The sequence below is a fragment of the Erinaceus europaeus genome, chromosome 1 (genome assembly GCF_950295315.1).
Source record: "Erinaceus europaeus chromosome 1, mEriEur2.1, whole genome shotgun sequence".
In the NCBI taxonomy this organism is placed as follows: domain Eukaryota; kingdom Metazoa; phylum Chordata; class Mammalia; order Eulipotyphla; family Erinaceidae; genus Erinaceus; species Erinaceus europaeus.
In genome coordinates this window covers 145,241,602-145,262,676 of record NC_080162.1, presented here as the reverse complement: position 1 = coordinate 145,262,676, position 21,075 = coordinate 145,241,602, and the positions used below count along the sequence as shown (strand labels likewise).

Genomic DNA, 21,075 nt, shown 5'->3' with positions numbered 1-21,075 from the left:
TGGGAGAGGCATGCAGGAAAGTGGGCCCTATCCTAAGGTTCCAGGACTGGGGGAAATATAGGCTCTCTAGTGGAGATGTGAGGTTCCTGCTGTCTTAGGGTTCAAAAAGACAATGGATAGTTAATGTTATCATCACATTATTTGGTAATTGGGTTAACTTTGAAAAGTCCTTTTGTTAGGGTTTGCTGTATAGTACCTAGTGTCTTATATAGTGGTGCCACTGGTTGTTTCTGATCTACTTGGTCTAGGCTTTTGAGAGAGGCCGCATATCAAATACACAGCCTATATATTAAAAAGACTCAGTCTGTGTTTTAAACACTTCGAAACATACAATTTTCCCCCTCTCATATTAATTAACTAGTGATTTATATGACTACACTTTACTAGGAGTGTACATAAACACCATTCCCACCACCAAAAGACTGTGTCCCATCCCACCCACCCACCCCCCACCAGCCCAGGAAGCCACATGTCCCTCCCCTTCACCACAGGGTTTTCACTTTGGTGCCCTACTTATAAAAATTTTTTTGAAAAGAGTAGTTTATTTGTAACATGGGAGAGAAAGAGGAGACAGCCAGACGATCACTCTGACACATGGGATGTCAGAGAGGAATTGAACTTGGAATGTGATATATGAAAGTCCAATGTCTTATCCACTGCACAGCCACCTAGACCACATAGTAATTTTCGAATGTTTATGTTTAAATAAAGCATAATATATAGGCTTGCATATATACTAAAATAAAAAAATAACTATTAAAAAAGCACAAGAAAATGGTTATTGGAAGCCAGGTAGTGGTGCACCTGGTAGAGCACACACATTATAGTGTGCAAGGACCTGGGTTCAAGCACATGGTCCCTGCCTTCAGGGGGAAAGCTTCTCAAGTGGTAAAGCAATGTTGGAGGTATCTCTCTGTCTCTTTCCTTCTCTATCTCCTCCACCTCTCACAATTTCTCACTTTCTCAATCCAAAACTAAATAAGTAAGTCTAAAAATGGTTATTATAAAGATAGTATAATGAATTATTTTGAAAGAAGAGAAAGTGTTAAGATCAAAATAGGGCACATGGATGTGAGGACAATCTGTCTGTATTATCTATACCGGTCACCCCCTGATTGCCAGAGTTGATGGGGCTGATCTGACTGGCTAGGCAAATATTCCCTTCCTTCCTCATCATTCCATGTGTATCCCTCCCGAAGTAGCTCACTCTAAAAGGGAAATCTTCCCTGATAGTGACAGATCCGTCTTCCAGTAAGTGGTACAGGAGCAGCTGTACTCCCCTGCTAGAGCCTCCAAACAAGCTCTCAAAATAGAGCACATGAAGGGCCTGCTCCGTGTGCTAGTTTGAGTAGCAAAGTTCTAACCACTCCAAGACCTGAGAAGTATCTGCAGGGACACTCACATAATAACTTAGTGGCTATGCCACCAAATTGCAAACGCTACCATGATTCCATCCTGACTTCCCTGGGCAGATGACCACCTCACCAATGAGTCTGGGAACCTTATACATCTCCAGAGCCCTACCCCACTAGGGAAAGACAGAAACAGGCTGGGAGTATGGATTGACCTGCCAATGCCTATGTCCAGGAGAGAAGCGATTACAAAAGCCAGAATTCCTACCCCCTGCACCCCAAAATAATTTTGATCCATACTCCCAGTGGAGGAAAAGTGATAGGAGGAAGAGGATAAGAGGGCTCTGAACTCCACCTCCATTAGGACCTGGAGAGAGAAGAGGTAAAAGAGAGGGACATTTGGATGTGGTAATAGGGTTATGTGTAACTTGGAAAGGAAGAGAAGATAGGACCTTTAAAAAAGGAGGGAAGGAAATTATATACAAATATAGACAGAGAGTTATAGAAATAATAGTTAACCCACATCTGCAACCTTAGGAAAACTGCTGTAGCTTACAAAAGAGGGGTAGGGGATTCAGAACTCTGGTGGTGGGAACAGTATGGAATTATATCTCTGTTGACATGTAATTTTGTAAACCAATATTAAATTACTAATAAAACTTTTTTTATAATTTATGTTCTATGCATTGGGCTTGTAGGGTGTTCTGATTTTGACTTCTTTCTCCCACAATTTTATTTAGATGTTTCATAAAAAATATATATATATCTAACAACCCATGGATTTAAGACTCCTTCCAAACTCAGCAACAATTAGAACAGTTATAAATTCCCTATTGCATAAAGACTCCTATGGAGTTTTTTTACCTATAGAAAGCTTACCAGGAACGTCCATTTTGTCAAATGCAGGGTTCAGGTTCAAGTTCTTCTCCTACGTAACCAGAGGAAACTTCAGTGCTATGATGTATTTTCCCCCTACCTATCCATCTACCTATCTTTCTATCTCTATTGCTCCATAAATAATAAATCTTGAAAAGAAGAAAGAACTTCCTACACATCAATAAGAAACCTTAATCCAAAAGAAAATATGGCAAGAGCTATAACCAGGCAGACCACTGTAAGAGAAAACTATATAAAGCACTGGTCTCTCAAGCATGAGGTCCTAACTGATCCCTGAAGTCAGCTCAAAGCAGTGAAGAATTAGACTAGGGGGAGGGGGTCAGAAGACAAGAAGCAAAGTTTTCTTACACAGAAAATATGCATTGTTCTGCACCTTGTTTTAAGTTGTTTTTAAAAATCAGTACAATATGAAATTAATTCCATTAGTTCACAGGACTCTCCCATTCTTTATTCTGCATGTACAATTCAATGCTTTTACATTCATCAAATGGTATAACTATCACCATCATCTAACTTTTTATTTATTTTATGAAAGAGATATAGAGAAAAAGATATACAGAGACCAGAGAACTGTTCAGCTCAGACTTATGTTGGTGCTGGGGACTGAACCTGTGACCTCAGAGCCTCAAGCATACCATAATCTAATTTTAGAACATTTTTTGTCACCCCCTCCCCCCAAAGAAGAAGCCCTGTGCCTATTAGCAGTCACTCCTCAGAATTTCCCACTTCCTTCCCCCAGCCTGAGGCAAGCAACAATCTACTACTTTGTATCTTTGTTCAGCTCATCGCTCTCTGGTGAAGATTGCTTTCAATCTATTGCTGCTATATAAATAATGTTACAGTGAATAGTTTATGCCATGCTTCCTTTTATTTGTGGAGAGATGAGTTTTTAGGACCAATTTCTGAAAGTGGAATTACTTGTTCTCTATCTAGAGGTTTGTCTTTTTGTTTTGTTTTTTTTACCGGAGCACTACTCAGTTCTGGTTTATGGTGGTGCTGGAAATTGAGCCTGAGATCTCAGAGCCTCAGGCATGAGTCTTTTGCAGAACTTTTATACTGTTTCCTCAGCCCTCTAAGAGTTATTACAACACACACACATACACACACTTTATTTAGGATAGAGACAGAAGTTGAGAAAAAAGGGGAAACTAGAGAAGAAGGGAGAGAGAGGAGGGAGGGGCCTTCAGCACTATTTCCCGGCTCATGAAACTCTCCCCCACACCCCCATAGGTGGGAACTTGTGGCTTGAACACACGTACTTGCACATTGTAATATGTGCGCTCAACCAGGTACACCACCTGGCCCCCTCTATCCAGAGTTCTTTATAGTTTATGAAGATGAGTTATTTACCTATGTGGTAAGTGCAGGTATATTCTTCCAATCTGTCATTCAGCTTTTAACATTGTTTTATAAAGTGTTTTGTTTGGTCATCCATGCAAGTTTTCTTTGTATATCACCAAAATCTATCAGTCCTTTTTTTTTTTTTTTTTTTTTTTTTTTATTATAATTATTTTTTTTTATTGGATAGAGACAGCCAGAAATTGAGAGGGATGGAGAGACATGGAAAGAGACAGAGAGACACCTGCAGCCCTGCTTCACCACTTGTGAAGCTTTCCCTCTGCAGGTGGGGACCAGGAGCTCAAACCTGGGTCCTTGCGCACTGTAACATGTGTGCTCAACCAGGTGCGCCACCACCTGGCCCCCCAAAATCTATCAGTCCTTTTAAAAAAATGTGTTTGTGGGAGGTCGGGCAGTAGCACAGCGGGTTAAGCACACATGGCACAAAGAGCAAGGACCGGCATAAAGATCTCAGTTTGAGCTCCCGGCTCTCCACCTGCAGGGGGGTTTGCCCCACAAGCGGTGAAGCAGGTCTGCGAGTGTCTCTCTCCCCCGTCTCCCCTCCTCTCTCAATTTCTCTCTGTCCTATTCAACAACAGCATCAATGGCAACAGTAAGAATAATGACAAGGGCCCCAGCGATAACCCTGGAAGCCAAAAAAAAAAAAAAATGTGTTTGGATTTTGAGAGTTACATACTTTCTTCAATTCCAGATTATATACAAATTTACCCATGTTTTCACTTAGTATTTATATGGTTACATTCATCATATTTAAATTTCTAGTCTATCTGAAGTTAACGCTGATATATAAAATATAAACCCAAGGGACCAGGTGGTGGTGCACCTGCTGAAGCACTCACATTATAGTGCACAAGGACGCAGGTTCAAGCCCCTGGTTCCTACCTGCAGGGAGAAAGCTTCATGAATGGAAAAGCAGTGCTGCAGGTGTCTGTCTCTTTCCTTCTCTATCTCCCCTCCCCTCTCAATTTCTTGCTGACCCTATTGAATAAATTAAATTTTAAAAAAACAATAAAAATAAAAGATGAAAACCCAAGTTCCTTTCTGTGAGGCTATCTGGCAGCAAAATCCTACTATTTAAACACTATCTTTTTTGTTGTTAAGACTTTACTTACTGGGAGCTGGGTGGTGGCATACCTGGTTGAGTGCACACATTACCATGCTCCAAGGACCAGGGTTCGAGTCTCCTCCTACTACCTGCATGGGAGATGACTCATGAGGATGAAGCAGATCTTTCAGGTGTCTCTTTTTCTCTTTTGCCCTTAATCCCTCCCTCCCCTCTCAATTTGTCATATCAAATACAGTAAAAAGAAAAATTAAAAAACGGCCCTATAACTGCTGGGAGTGGTGGATTGGCAGTGCCAGCACCAAGCACCAGCAATAATCTTGGTGGAAATTTAAAAAAAAAAACACTCTTTTAAAGGTTTTACTTACTAATGAGAGAAACAGAGAAAAAGAGAAGCAGACATCACCTTGGTACATGGGCTGCTGGGGATCAAACTCAGGGTCTCATGCTTTAGAACCCAAGTTTATTCACCGTGCTACCTCCCAGATCACTATATTACTGGGTTTTGTTAGTTTTTCTAGAAATTTGCAATACTATTTAAATCATTCTCTAATATTCCAAATGTTTCGGTCTCTTTTTAATCTTTTTGTTCCATTGGTCTATCCATCCATTCATGCTAGTTTCATTATAGGGGGGTTTGTTTGCTTGCTTTTTGGTTTTTGTTTCAGAAAATTTCTAGAACTGTATCTATATTATTTTGCTCATTTAAAAAATATTTTTATTTATTATTGGATAAAGAGAGAAATTGAGAGGGGAAGAAATAGGGACAGAAAGACACATGCAGCCCTGCTTCACTCATGAAGCTTTCCTCCTGCAGGTGGGGACCAGGGGCTTGAACCCAGGTCCTTGCGCACTGTAATGTGTGCACTTAACCAGTTAACCACCACCTGGCCATTTTGTTCATTCCCTCTCCAAGTCCTGATGGAGTTGGAGTTCAGAGCTCCCTGGTCATCTTCTCCATAACATTGACACATCTGGGAGTATGTACCAATTCTTTATGGGATGCAGAAGATGGAGGTTCCGGCTTCTGTAACTGTTTCTCTGCTGGACATAGGCATTGGCAGGTTGATCCATATCCCAAGTTTGTTTCTATCTTTCCCTAGTAGGGCAGAGCTCTGGAGAGGTGAGATTCCAGGACACATTGGTGAGGTGGTCTGCCCAGGAAAGACTGACAGGCTCCTAGATTTGGACCCCTCTAGAATAAGACCCTGGAACAGTCTCTGGATATCTGAGAGCAACAACCCCCTCCAGCATCCAGGCAATTTAATCATATTAAGGACAGAGGTATAATCTTTCTACATAAATCTTTTTTTCTTTTTCTTGCCTCCAGAGTTATTGCTAGGGCTCAGTGCCTGCACTACGAATCCACTGCTCCCATTTGTTGCCTTTGTTGTTGACCTTGTTGCCATTGCTGTTGTTGGATAGGACAGAGAGAAATCAAGAGGAGAGGCAGACAGAGGGGGAGAGAAAGATAGATACCTGTAGACCTGCTTTACTGCTTGTGAAGCAACTCCCATGCAAGTGGGAAATCAGGGGATCAAACTAGGATCCTTAGACCAGTCCTCACACTCCCAACTGCACTACCGCCCAGCCTCCTCTATATGAATCTTTAAAGTACTTTAATATCTTCTTCAATCCATCATGTAGTAAAAGAAGGCTGCATTTGTGCCCCTTAATCCCTGCTAATTAATACTAAGCTCACTATGCCCCAAATGACTTATGAAAAACATTACTGTGGTTACATTAAAATTAAAGCTAAATATGATATGCAAAGTCAAAAGGTTATATTAATGTTAGCAATTAATTGTTAAGATTTTTTTTTTTAACCAGAGCACTATTCACCTCTGGCTTATGATGGTGTGCCTCAGGGATGAGAATCTGTTTGTATAACCATTATGCTATCTACACCCCACCTAACCCTCCCCACCCAAGTGTTAAAGATGTTTCAATGTTTAGCACATAATTCATTTCCTACCCACCTACAGAGGGAAAGCTTTGCAAATGGTGGAGCAGGTCTGGGGGTGTGGCTTATCACTCTTCTCTATCTGTCCCTTCCCTCTCAATTTCTAGCTGTTTCTATCCAATAAATAAAATAAAGACAAAAAAATTTAAAAACTATTTAAAATAATTTATTTCCTGAAATCTTATCTACCATCAATTTCAAATACAGGCATTAAAAACTCATACCAGGGAAAATATAATAAAGTTTACATAATGGTATATACAACAATGACTTAGCTTTGGAAAGAAAAATACAAATATGCCATATTTTATTATATACCAAATATTCAGTCACAGTGCCTCCTAAAGGCAAAGTCCCTTTCTTACTCATCTTTACAGTGCCATCTTACATTTGCTGAAAAAATGAAAAGTAGTGTCTTTAAAAAGATTCTCAATGAAGTAGGTATAGTTTTAAGATTTGAATCTGAAAAATAGAAAGGCCTAAAAATAAAAATGATTACTAACTAAAATTCCCTTATATAATTTCATTATTACAAAACAGGTCTTGAGTAAAAATACTTTAAAAATAGTCTCTCTACACATAAGCAAGCTATCTCATGCTGTATCATCGTCATCTACCGCAGCATAAATGGCTTGATTCCGCCTCTTAATTTTCTTTCTTTGTTCAGGTTCATGTTCGTCACTCAGCCTCTTTGATGGCAACTGGGTTAAGTCCTTTCTATCCCCTGAATCCACAGCCTTGTCAGGATTCCCATCTCTGCCAACAGGGGAATCCAATGTATCATCAGAAGAAACGACCATGGAACCTGGTAAGATCCTGACATCAGAGAAGCTTGCTGAAAGGTCTGACGCTTGATCAAAAAGTTCAACAGACGGAGTAGTCATATCACTGTGTGCGCTTATTATACTGTCTTCATCCACCTCCTCCTCTTCATCTAACATGATTTCGTCGGGGTTGACAGAGGACAGGGCAGATGTGTCTGTGGTATATTCACTGACATCTCCTCCAGAGTCATTACTAGCCACATCATCCTGCTCTTCATATTCACCACAAAGGCGAGGTTCTTCCTTGGCCTGCTGCAATCTGACATTAATGTCTGTGATGCCAAGCTGAGCACAAAATTCAGTTGTCTGAGGACTAATCCTATGAATCAACTGTGTTTGTGTCTGTGGCTTGCTCGGGTCATAACAAGCAGCTGTTATGCTGAAGTTACATGGAACTCTGAGGTCATGGTTTAATTTTTCCAATACTTCTTTCATAGCTTCTTCTGTGGCACTATAATCCCACCTGTAAAAAGACCAGTATCATAGTTTTTCCCATTTCATCAGTCTCACATAATAAGTGAGGGACTGGGAGGCTGGCAGTAGTGTGGCGGGTTAAGCACACGTGGCGCAAGGACTGGCATAAGGATCCTGGTTTGAGGCCCTGGCTCCCCACCTGCAGAGGAGTCACTTCACAAGTGGTGAAGCAGGTCTGCAGGTGTCTCTCTTTCTCTCCCCCTCTCTCCATTTCACTCTGTCCTATCCAACAATGACAACAACAGTAACAACAATAACAACAACAATAAAACAAGGGCAACAAAAAGGAATAAATATTTTTAAATAATTAATTAATTAAATGAGGGACTGCATGGATTTCAAGTGCAAAGACAAAAAATAATGCATACATCAAAACTCCATTTAGTAAATAAAGGGACAGGCAATTTAGCAACGGACGATTTTGAGATTAAAACAATTCTTAGAAAGAGTACAAAATCATCTTAATGTGAACCTAATCACTAAATATTCGTCTCACACACATTTATGTGTTCATTCGAGTTGGTGCTCAACTCAAGTCCACTTTGTCCTGTCTTTTTGATGGGAAACTTGTATGTTTCCAGACAAGTTAGTGATGAGTGTGTTGACTCTAGTTTAACAATAATTCCCTTGGTAGAAAAAAATAAAAGGAAAAGAAGGTGGAGAAAACAAAGCTCTTCCATGCAATTGGAAAGGGCAAGTCCTAAAGAAGTCCAGTACCTTGTATGCAAGCCATTATTTTCTGGCATGTTCCACAGGTGTGCAGTCATATTAGTAAGATCATTAGTGGCCCTGAGAACAGTGAGCCACTCAACATCATATTCCAAGTAATCAGGGGCAGCGGGGTCATGCTCTATTTCTATCACCTACAGGAACAGAATGGCAATTTTAAGAAATATGTTTCTACTTCTCATAGTCCAAGAATTCCAATTTTTCTAAAATCTTTTTAAGAGACAGAAAAATTATGAGGGAAGTGGAAGATAGAGACACCTGCAGCACTGCTTCACTACTTGTGAATCCTGCCCCCTCCCTGTGAGGACTGGGGGCTTGAAACTGGGTTCTTGCACAAGGCAATGTGTGTGCTCAACTGGATGCACCACTGCCTCCCCCCCACCCCCCGCCCCCAATACAGCTTACTGAGAAGAAAGTAATTGCCTAAAATCATTATATCACTAAAATGTTCCCAAAGAAGTCTCAGGAATAGATAAATTACAAGAAAAGTATAAGTAATGAAGGAAATTATAACTTTGTAGTCACTGGAACATAACTATATTACAAGTTATTTCCTTTTCTTTTTACCTGAAGAAAATCTCTATGTGGTAAGCATTTGTCCAAGGCTAAAAATTTGGTTGTTTTAGCTGTCTGTTCTTTATCCTTGACCTACAAAAATGAACAGGTTAGCAAAGAGTGTTAAAATATCACAGGTAATTCACATATGGAGTATATGTAAACAATATTTATTGTCTATATCCTAGAACTGTATGACACAGGGACAACTGTTGCACTTCCAAAACAAGTTAGTTCCACTGTTACACAAGTGGGTATGATTTGTATAACATGGCACATGGTACTTAAATCCATCAATTTCCTTACACACACAAAAAAAGTAGAAATGAATTATTAGGATAATGGTCAAAGCATATAGCACACATAGGCACACAGTTTAGGCACACAGTTTAGAAGAGCGTTTTTTTTTTTTTTAAAGTGGCAAAATTAAACATACAATCTTCAAAAGAAACTGAATGAGGATTCTTTATAACCTTAGATCAAGCAAAGATTTCTTAGATACCAAAAGTAGAAGTGACACAGACATATAATGAAACACTATTCAACAACAAAAATGAATCAAATACGGACACATGTTACATAAACTCAAAAATACTGAAGGAAAGAAACCAGATGCTAAAGACTATACATTTTAGAATGCTATGTGTATGAAATGTTGAGAAAAGGCAGGTCTTAGAGAAAGCAAAGGTTACCTAGGACTGAGGATGGGGACAAGGATTCACAGGTCAAGACACAAAGGATCTTTTAGTTCTAAAACTGGACTATCTGATATTTTCACATCTCAAAAAAATATTTTAACTACAGCACTGCACACTTAAATGGATGAATTCTATGATGCAGAAACTATACTTCACTAAAGCTATTTTTTTCAAGTGAACTGACAGAAAGAAACATAGGTTAGAGGGGGCGAACAAATATGATGGCCTCAGTGGGGCAGTAACAAAGTGACCTGCTGAAAATAACAAGGTGCATGGGGAAGAAACATAGTGCTGAGAACCAGATACCATTCACTGCTGGTGAGGGGCTAAGGAATATGGAAGACCCAGAGGTCACAGGCACAGCCAACAGCAGGGCAGTTCTGAGGAAAGGTGATCTTTGGTGCTGGTGGAAGGGCTGAGAGAGAATACTAGCAGAGACAGAACAAGAATCAAGAAAATCAGGAATTGTGGTCCAGGAGGTGGCGCAGTGGTAAAGCTTTGGACTCTCAATCATGAGGTTGCAAGTTCGATCACCAGCAGCACATGTGCCAGAGTGATGTCTGGTTCTTTCTCTCTATCTTTCTCATAAATAAACAAAATACTAAAAAAAAAAAAAAAAAAAAAAGAAAGAAAGAAAAAGAGAAAAAAAAGAAAATCAGGAATCAAGTAGGAGGAATTAAGAAAAAGGGATCAGACATAATGTAAAGACACAGCCCATAAAGATAACAAGAAAAGATGGAGATGGGGAAAGCAGCAAATCATATGCTCTGCCTGAAATACAAGGATGCCATGAGCTTTAAGAGGAGGACAGATAAACTTGAGGTAGAAAAGGTGACTGAAATATGCAAGTGATTTGAACTTTAAAATAGGAACATTACTCTGAGTGTGACCCAAAGGAAAATGAAAGGAATAACCTCATCTCTTTTTCCCAGTGCAAAGCACAACAGAAATGGGCTAGAGGAATGCTTTCAGAGAGAACCTTCCAGGCTCTGAAGAACCTTGGTAAAGGTTGCCTCCACCACAGAAAGTGTTTGCATGGCATACCTCACCCCACCTTGGGACAAAGGCAATGCCTGTTAGCACATTAAAAGGTCTCAGAAGGGCCCCAGGAGGTGGCACAGTGGATTAAAGCACTGGACCCTCAAGCATGAGGTCCCAAATTTGCTCCCTGGCATCACATGTGCCAGAGTGATGCTCTGGTTCTGTCTCCTTAACATAAAAATTAATCTTAAGAGGGGGGATGGTGGCACACCTAGTTGAGCACACGTTACAAAAATTAATCTTACAAAAAAATAGCCTCAGAAACATAGCAGAAATGTCTGAGAAGAAACCTCCAATTTATTAGCACAGTTTTCTAAATGTGTTGTTCCCTTAGGACACTTTCTGGGAAAGTCAAAGCTCAATCAGACTCAAAGGGCCAAGTGTTAGAGGTCTGCCTAGGTAAAGTAACCCCTCTCCCTGCACCTGGCAGGTAACCAGGAAGAGGGGCCAGAAGAGCCAGTGCAACTGCATATCCTGTACCAGCACTCCCTCCCTCTCTACTTGACTGCAAAGGTTACATAACATGCAGGTGGAGACAGACGTGAGCACCTGAAAGTAAAGGCTAGGTCTTTGTATCCCCAGAAGCATAAAACTAGGAAGGCCAGGAAGCTTGATACCCTTCACTTCTCTCTTGGAGGGTTTACATTCCTCTAAGGCATGTACTTTCCTCCCCTTTTCTACTTCTACTTTCAGTAACTGCTCATCTCCCTGAAACATAGCTGTCTTTCATATGATTCCTCCATGTAGATGTTGGCCGAGAGCCCTTCCAGTGAAGCTTTGAGGGGACCTTTGCCCTATTCCCTCTCACTCCCCTGCAACAGGAAAGTCTATATTAATTCCACAAAAGCTAAGAAGTATGCATCTATTCCCTCCCTGCCATCGGGCAGCAACATCCATGCAATTATCAAGGAAGACTCTGATGAGAGTCATTTCAAACTCCCTCTCTCCTTTATCACCAAATCCCAAAGACTCTGTTTCCAAAATCTCTCTAGAATCTTTTCTGTTCTCTGCTCACTTAGAAAAGGAATTTCTTTTTCTATCTCTATATCTCTCAGCCCACCCCCATAAATAGTCTGGCTGAGGTGCTCCCTCAGTGACCTAGCAGGGAAAAAAAAAATTATATTTATTAACACCAGAGAGAGAAAGAGAGATGCAGGAGGAAGGGATTGGGGTCAACACATTTTCTATGGTGCTACCTCCTGGGTTGCCCTAGTGCTTTTAATCTCAAACCTATTCCAGTTTTATAATTACTTGCTTGTCTAAATATTGAAGCTCTCTTTACTTTCTTTCTCTAATTTATATATGTGCCAATTGTGCTTAGCTCACAGATTTGCTAAAATCTCCCTACTGGATGGGAGATTTTTTTACACACTATACACCCAAAAAAAATAATAAAAAGAAGAAGGCTGATGACCAAAATGTGTAAATTACTCACAAGACTCATTGTTAACATTAAAAAACAGATACAAAGTGCTACAACAATCTTGAAAAGAAAGAACAGAACTAGAGGCATCACATTCCCAGATCTCAAATCGTATTATAGAGCCACTGTAATCAAAACTGCTTGGTACTGACACATAAATAGACACACTGATCAGTGGAATAGACTTGGAATTGGGTTTGGTGTACTGCACCAAGTAAAGGACTCTGGGGAGTGGGTTTCAGATCCTGGAACATGATGTCAAAGGACCTAAGGGGGTTGAACTGTTATGCGGAAAACTGAAAAATGTCACACCATGTACAAACAACTTATTTTTGTTACTGTATTTTATTGTTTACTATAAACCATTAATTCCAATTAAAAAAAAATACAGGGAGTTGGGCTGTAGCGCAGCAGGTTAAGCGCAGGTGGCGCAAAGCACAAGGACCGGCATAAGGATCCTGGTTCGAGCCCCCAGCTCCCCACCTGCTGGGGAGTTGCTTCACAGGCGGTGAAGCAGGTCTGCAGGTGTCTACCTTTCTCTCCCCCTGTCTTCCCCTCCTCTCTCCATTTCTCTCTGTCCTACCCAACAACGACAACATCAATAACAACAATAATTACAATAAAACAAGGGCAACAAAAGGGAATATATATATATATATATATATATATATATATATATATATATAGTAGGAATGATATTTCTGTCTCCTACCTGATGCTTCATCAAGGCTGCAAACTTCACATGAAGGTGGGCAGAAAACCAATATGTAGGTTTCAAGTGCTCTAAGAGCTCTGAGGCAGCAGGACTTCCTAATGTGTTATTCTCCACTTCTTGGCGGAAAAAAGACTTAGTCTTAAGAAGTTGCTTCTTATTTCCATAGTGATATATACTTCTCGGCCAGTCATGAGATAAGAATATGTCCATAGGTTGTTTCAGCTTTATCAGAAGAAAAGGAGACCTCTTGATAACAAACTAGCCAAAAGCAAACCCCCTCGGTCTTCTCCACTACCACATCATTATTTACCCACTTAGAGCTCTAGGTTTCTGTGTATCACATTCTAAGGACGCTTCAAGGAAGTCACAATTACTAAACAACTCTGCTTCATAGATCGCCTCATTTTCTAGGGCATAACAGGTCAATAGAGATGCTTTGATTTAGATTACCAGTCAGCTATGGCTTCGGACACAAGGTTTCTAAAGTTTATACAGCCATAAAAGATAGAGCTATGCTTTTCCTTTTTTTTTTTAATTATCTTTATTTATTTACTGGATAAAGAAAGTCAGAAATCGAGAGGGAAGGGAGGGATAGAGAGGGTGAGAGACAGAGAGACACCTGCAGCACTGCTTCACCACTTGTGAAGCTTTTCCCCCTGAAGGTGGGGGCTGGGGACTCAAACCTGGGTCCTTGAGCATTGTAATGTGTGCACTCAACCAGGTGTGCCACCACCTGGCCACTTTTCCTTTTTGGTAAATAAACTGTTTTAAGATCCTGAGACATCCGATTAAGAGTCCTCTAATGTAATGCCATAGGAAAGTTTCATTCCATTTTTTCTTTTTTTTTTTCCTATTTTTATTTGATAGGACAAAGAGAAATTGAGAGGGGAGGGGAGATAGAGAAGGAGATAGGAAGAGAGACATCTGCAGACCTGCTCCTCTGCTCATGAAGCGTTCCTCCTGCAAGTGGAGGGGTCTCAAACCTGGGTCCTTGTGCTTGGTAATATGTGCATTTAACCAGGTGTGTCACCACCTAGCCCCCTTATTCCATTTTTCCCCCCAGTGGGCTCACACAATATACACGTCAAAAAACTCATGTTCCCATGAGGGTTATCAGCACACCTCTACCCTTCACCAATTTGTCGTGGCCCCCACCCCCATTAAACTTATTTTTAAAATTAATCTGTGATCCTCCTAAAGCAGTCAAAGATTCAAATTTTAGAAATTCTGAATTAAGTTCTTATAGGAAGTAGTATACCAAACCAAAATACATTTTTGAAAGGAATAACTTTACTTTTTGTCAAACCTACTGTACTCTTTACATACCTGTTTTAATTTATAGACCTCAATATTTCTCACATGATAAATGCTTCTTATCGTAGCAGAATTATAAGGGGGGCACTCAAAATGACCTTGAATTGAAAAAGAGAAATAAAATACACTCAACTCTCATAAAAATCATACATGCATGAATGTTATGCATTTACAAACTACAGTATTTACTGGCAACTGTAAAACATTAATTCTCCAATAAAGAGGGAAAAAAGAGAATTGCATTCTAAAATGACCAATAAAATCATACATATTCATGACTAAAATATTGCAATATATTATATTCCAGAAAATAAAGCAAAAAGAGAAGAAAAGAATAATAATAAAAAAGAACAGAGAGAAATCAAACACTTTGGGATACTTATACCCAATGATTACATTCAGTATAAATAAGATAAAGACCCCAATTAAAAATAATATTGTGAGAAATGTATAAAATTTTTTTAAATCATACATGCAGATACACACGCACATTTCTCAAAACTAATTTGTCCTCAATGTTTTTGGATTTTGAAACTTTTTTTCTAGTTTCATTGCTCAGCTCTGGCTTTAGGCATGAAAACCACTAAGCTACTCCAAGAAATGCCCTTAGTATCCTGGTATTTCCTATTGAAAAGTCATCACAAACTATAAATCTAAATAGAGGTGTTTATGACATTTTAATTACATTCAATTTTGGAGCATATTGCTTATTCACATTGTTTAAATTTTTTAAAATATCAGGTGGCTCTGAGGTGGCACAGTGGTTAAAGCTCTGGACATATAGCATGAAGTTCTTAAAAGCCAAAACCTGGAAGCAACCCAGCTGTCCAACAACAGATGAGTGGCTGGGTTAAGTTGTGGTCCATATACACAGCTATTAAAAATGATGAATTCACTTTCTTTATCTCATCTTGGATATAGCTTAAAGGAATCATGTGAAGTGAGATAAGCCAAGAAAGAGAAGAATGAATATGGGATGATCTCACTTATACACAGAAGTTGAGAAATCAGATCAAGAGAGGAAACACAAAGCAGAACTTGAACAGAACTTGGGTTTAGTGTACTGCACCAAAGTAAGACTCTGGATGGGCATGACAGTGGAGTAAGGCCTAGGCTAAGGTTTAGAATGTCTTGGAGAAAATTAACTGATTTTACACATGTGCCAACAACTGTATTTACTGTAAGTCATTAACCCCTCCCATTAAAAAAGAAAAGCATGAGGTCCTAAGCTCAATGCTTAGCATCACATGTGCCACAGTAATGCAGTTTCTCTCTCCCTCTTGTGTAAATAAATAAATCTTAACCAGAAGGGAGGGAGGGAATGATCATTGAAAGAGTAGAGCAGCAAATGGTCGCTGCTGGGCTATAAACAGGGACTAACCATAATAACTACAGAGTCGGGTGGTAGTGCAGAAGATTAAGCACATGTGGCACGAAGCGCAAGAACTGGAGTAAGAATGCCAGTTCGAACCCCTGGCTCCCCACAGAGGAGTTGCTTCACAGGTGGTGAAGCAGGTCTGCAGGTGTCTCTCTTTCTCTCCCCCTTTCTGTCTTCCCCTCCTCTCTCCATTTCTCTCTGTCCTATCTAACAATGACGATATCAATAACAACAATAACTACATCAATAATTTTAAAAAAAAGGGCAACAAAGGGGGAAATAAATATAAAAAATTTTTTAAATCAATGGAAAAGTCAAACTATATTTGTAAGTTGCACTACTTGCAAGTTCTAAAATTCAAAACAATTCTCAAATAAATCAATCAAATAACCATACCTTTTCGATAGTCATGAGATTTAAAGATTCCAGAGATTCCACCAATTCTAACACCCCGGTATTTTACTACACCAGCCAAACCTGGGAAAGTACATAGTTAAATAAAATTACTACTGGGGAAAAAAAAACTTTACTAACTAAGCAATTTAGAAGTCTGAAATTCCAAGCAATATTGAAATTATCTGAAAATTAAGTATCATGATGAAGTTGTTCTTTTACTTAACAACATGCCAATACTATAAAGTAGATTAAAGAGGTAACCCTAGAAGCAGATTAGTCAACAAACTAAACAGAAAGGAAGAAATGTAATAGGGTATATTAAGATAAAAAGACTAATTTGGTGTCTACTAGGATATTTACATTATAAATCTGAAGGCAGAAATAAGGCAGAAATCAGAACAAAGGGGACACATACACTGATTTTTTTATAATGCACAGGTGAAACTTTACATATGTTATGATACTTCCTTAACAATAGGAACTATAAAAAAACTAACAAAAGGAGCTACAAAAATAAAATGGAAGAGTATATAACTAAATCTAATCTAACTATAAGTCTAAATGCGGGAGGTAAAAGGAATAAGCTAATCAGTACATGGAATTCCAATCATCAAAATTCAGCAACTGATACTACTCACTAAAAAAGGGGGAGAAGACTCAAATAAATAGGCTTGTAAATGAGAGATATCACAACAGGCACCACAGAAATCCAAAGTATCATGTGATGCTTCTACGAACCAAGCTTTTTTTTTTTTTAATTTCTTTATTGGGGAGTTAATGTTTTACATTCGACAGTAAATACAATAGTTTGTACATGCATAACATTTCGTAGTTTTCCATATAACAATACAACCCCTACTAGGTCCTCTGTCATCCTTCCAAACCAAGCTTCTTATATGCCACCAAGCTAGAGAACCTGTGTGTTCTTAGAAACATACAACATTCTAGCAAACGCTAGAAGAAGCTAACTGGACACAGCAGTATATTAAAAAGATTGTACATTCTCACCAACTGGGATTTATCCCTAGAATGGCAGGCCAGTTCAGTATATGTTAATCAATCAATGTGATCCACCACATCAATAAAAGAAAAAACAAAAAAACCACACTCAGTAGATGCAGAGAAAGCCTTTGACAAAGTCCAACATCACTACAAAAAAATGGGAATAGGTGAAAATTTTCTTAACCTAGTGGAGTCCATATATAGCAAACCTACAACCATTATACTCAATGGTGTGGAGGTGAAAGCATTCCCGCTCAGACTAGGTACGAGAAGAGATTTCACAATTGCTATTGAATATAGTACTGGAAGTTCCCACCATAGCAATCAGGCAAGAAAGAAATAATGAGATACAGATTGGCAGTGAGGAAGTCAAACTCCTGGAAATTATCAGGCAATATAGTATAGTGTCAGGCTACAAATTAACATAGAAAAGTAGGTGGCATTCCTTTATGCTAACACTAAGTCATAAGGAGAAGAAATCCAGAAATTAATCCTACTTACTATAGCAACAAAAATAGTAAAATATCTAGGAATATACAAGTGAAAAAGACTTGTACACTGAAAATTATGAGTTAACTATTCAAGAAGTGAAAAGATATTCTACGTTCATAGATTGGAAGAATTAACATCATCAAAATGAGTATTCAACCCAGAGCCACATACAAATTTACTCCAATTCCATCAAGGTCCTACCCTATTAGAACAAAACAAAGCTACCCTATTATAATACCTCTGCTAACCTCAACTAAATCACCACAACCACTGCCACCATGCCATGTCACGCTGCCACTGCCTTTTTGCTTTGGACTGTATCCAGAGACTCCCCAAGCCTGAAATGTCAACCTTCCAACTCCAATAATGATCAACAATATTTATACACCTTTCCCATATTTGGGAGCTACTCTCTTCCCTGATCCAGCTTTCTAGCCCTTTTTCCAGCCATGACATCATCTCCCCAGACAATAACTTGGGTCCACTTGCGTATCAGATGTCAGGTTCAGGGAAAAAACTAGTATATAGTCCTGGGCCCTTTGGAATATAACTAAAATAGGCCTTCTAGCTATCTTCAAAACAGAGACCCCCAAATCTTCATCTGCAATATTCCAGCCTTTAGGTTCATGATTAGTCAACAATTTGTTTGGCTTTATGTTAACTCTTTTTTTCAGCCACCAAGTTCCAGATGCTACCATGATACCAATCAGACTGGGCAGATGACCCCACCAATGGGTCCTGGAGCTCTGCTTCCCCAGAGCCCTGCTCCACTAAGGAAAGAGAGAGACAGGCTGGGAGTATGGATTGAGCTGTCAACACCCACGTTCAGCGAGGGAAACAATTACAGAAGCCAGACCATCCACCTTCTGCACCCCATAATGACCCTTGATCCATACACCCAGAGGATTAAATAGGAAAGCTATATATATATATATATATATATATATCCTTTCCTAACACATGGGACTACCTAGTTCTATTTCAGATGGCTCACCCTCTAACAAAGTTACAGACCAGAGATATAGGTTAGGGCCTGAGGACTGGGTACATGTATCCATAAGAGCAACTGCATACCTCAAAGTAAAAGTGCATAATAGTCCTCTGTGATTAAATTTAAACCTAATAAGATCATCAATCTAGTAAAATAGCCTAAAGAAGGCAACATAAATTTTCAAAATCTTTATTACTTAAGCCTAGACATCCTATCCTACCCTATATTTCACTCCCCTCACTCACTCACTCACTCTACTCAACTAACTACACAAAAGAAAGATTTATCTCAATCTCTTCTGACAGCATCAGCATTATTGTAATCCCTTGTTAATCTTTAGAAGAAACACTATATACAACTGGCCCAGAGATATACTGGTAAAAGCATTTAACAATTAAAGGACAATTATTGTCCCTAGGACAATCTTTATTAGAACCACCAAGTAAGTGCAATGAGACCTGAGGTTAACTTAAACCACTAAAATCCTAGGTGTATGTCCTCCCTAACTTGAAGCTAGATCCCATAAACCTAATACTGGTTTGGATACAAATGACGCTCAACACTTTAACAACTGGAAGAAAGTCTAAGCTTGTCAGATAAAGATGGGACTACCAAAAGCTGGAATAGGGCAAGAGACTGGCTCACTTTTTAATAGTGGCCTTTTTGGTCAATACTAGGCCACCCCATCACCTGGGGCCCTAGACAGATGCCTCAGCCAGATCGCCCTCACATCCAATTATATTTCCATGATAAATTATTTAATACTTAAGAGGCATTCCCAAAACGACATCCATTTCACTCACAAAGCAGCTTGACTACAAATCCTGACAGGCTCTTCCACCCAATGGAAGTAAGAAATCACCCACAAGCACATACCTAAGTAATAAATGTTTGGTGCTACCCAGCCACCGTAGGGTAACTCTTGTAAATGATTTGAGGCTTCATGGTTCCCCCCTATGAAGATGGTTAGAACTGGGGCCTTCTTCTCTCCAGAATAATACCTGCAACATTAAAAAGTCAAGTTCATGTTTGCCTTAACAGGAATCCAACAAGGCAGCAAGCATTCTGGCATTTTATACAAATGCAAAGCCAAGTCGAGTGTAGAAGAAATATCTAAAATTCACCAAAAAAAAAAAAAAAGTTATTTCTGGGTCAGGAAGCTTCACAAGCAGTAGAGTAGTGCTGCAGGTGTCTCTCCTCTCTCTACCTCAGTCTCATAACCACTACGAAAAATGACTATAATGACCCTGAAGGTGATATAGTGGATAAAAGCTTAGACTCTCAAACTTAAAAGTCTCCAGTTCCATCCCCAGCAATGCATGTCCCAGTATGGCGCTCTGGCTCTCCCTCTCATAAATATATCTTTAAACATAATAAAAGTTCTTTTTTAACCAGATCACTGCTCAGCTCTGGCTTATGGTGATGGTGGTGTTGGGGACTGAACCTGGGGCTCTGAGCCTCAGGTAGAAAAGTTTCTTTGCAGAACCATAATGCTATCTGCCCCCGCCCCATTAACGAAGTTTCTAAAAGAACAGCCCCGTGTCTCTTGCCCCTACGTTAAGAGGTGCTGCCTTGGGTACCTTTACACTTAGTCAGTACAAAGTCAAGAACTTAAATTCTCTATATACACCCATTGCTACCGCCCCCTCTACCCCCCAGCTTCTAGAACCCAGACCTGCACCCAGGAGTCCGAGAAAGCACCCAGGAGGTGTCCACCACGGCACAACCCAGAGCAGATCAACACAGTCAACTTGTCCCGCCCCGGCTGCCCCTCGGGCAGCAGTCCCTCCCGGAAGCTGACCAGCCCGCCTGGCCGAAGGGAAGAAGGAAGGTGACAGCAAGGAGCCGCCAGCCCTGGGCGGCAGCGGGAACCCAGGTGGACAGCGGGCGGTGCCCGGGCCGAAGCACTTACCTGTAGAAAGTCTGCATGTGGCGGTATTTGGGTGGCACGGCCATGCAGCGCAAGTCTGCCTCGTTACGCACCGCCTGGAAGTCGCCGCAGCACAGCAGCAGGTCGATGGGCCCCGCGCCTCGCCGCTCCGCCAGAGCCAGCGTCTCATACAGCTTGTCCAGCTCGCCATGGCAGCAGCCCGCCACCACCACGCGCATCTTGCCTGCAGCAGCGGACAGTGTAGTCCCGGAGCCGGGCAGCACGAGCCCCGCAGACAGAACGCACACTGCGCTCCCGCCAACCCGCCTGTCGGCCGCGCCGAATTGAGACAGGCAGGTATTTATAACGCACTTCCGGATCCTGGGTCTCGCGAGAGCTTGTGGGATGAGTGTGACTAACTCCGGGATTCCAAAGGAACTTAAGTGTGGACGAGGGTGGGGCTTCGCATCCAGAGTGGGTGTGTACGGGGTTTCTATACGTGGTTTCTAATGCCCTGAGGGGAGAAATAAACTCCTAAG

General features: G+C 40.3%; 1 protein-coding gene across 1 annotated transcript; it reads right to left on the bottom strand.

Moving 5' to 3' along the window:
- Window positions 1–6,784: 6,784 nt before the first annotated feature.
- DBR1 (debranching RNA lariats 1) lies at window positions 6,785–20,874 on the bottom strand. Its single transcript, XM_007538633.3, has 8 exons — window positions 20,579–20,874; window positions 19,543–19,667; window positions 16,182–16,262; window positions 14,420–14,505; window positions 13,091–13,315; window positions 9,229–9,309; window positions 8,650–8,795; window positions 6,785–7,921 (listed from the first exon to the last, which is right to left on the bottom strand). Exons 1-8 carry the CDS (start codon window positions 20,773–20,775, stop codon window positions 7,228–7,230), a joined length of 1,635 nt encoding a protein of 544 aa, XP_007538695.1. The 5' UTR covers window positions 20,776–20,874; the 3' UTR covers window positions 6,785–7,227.
- Window positions 20,875–21,075: the final 201 nt, after the last annotated feature.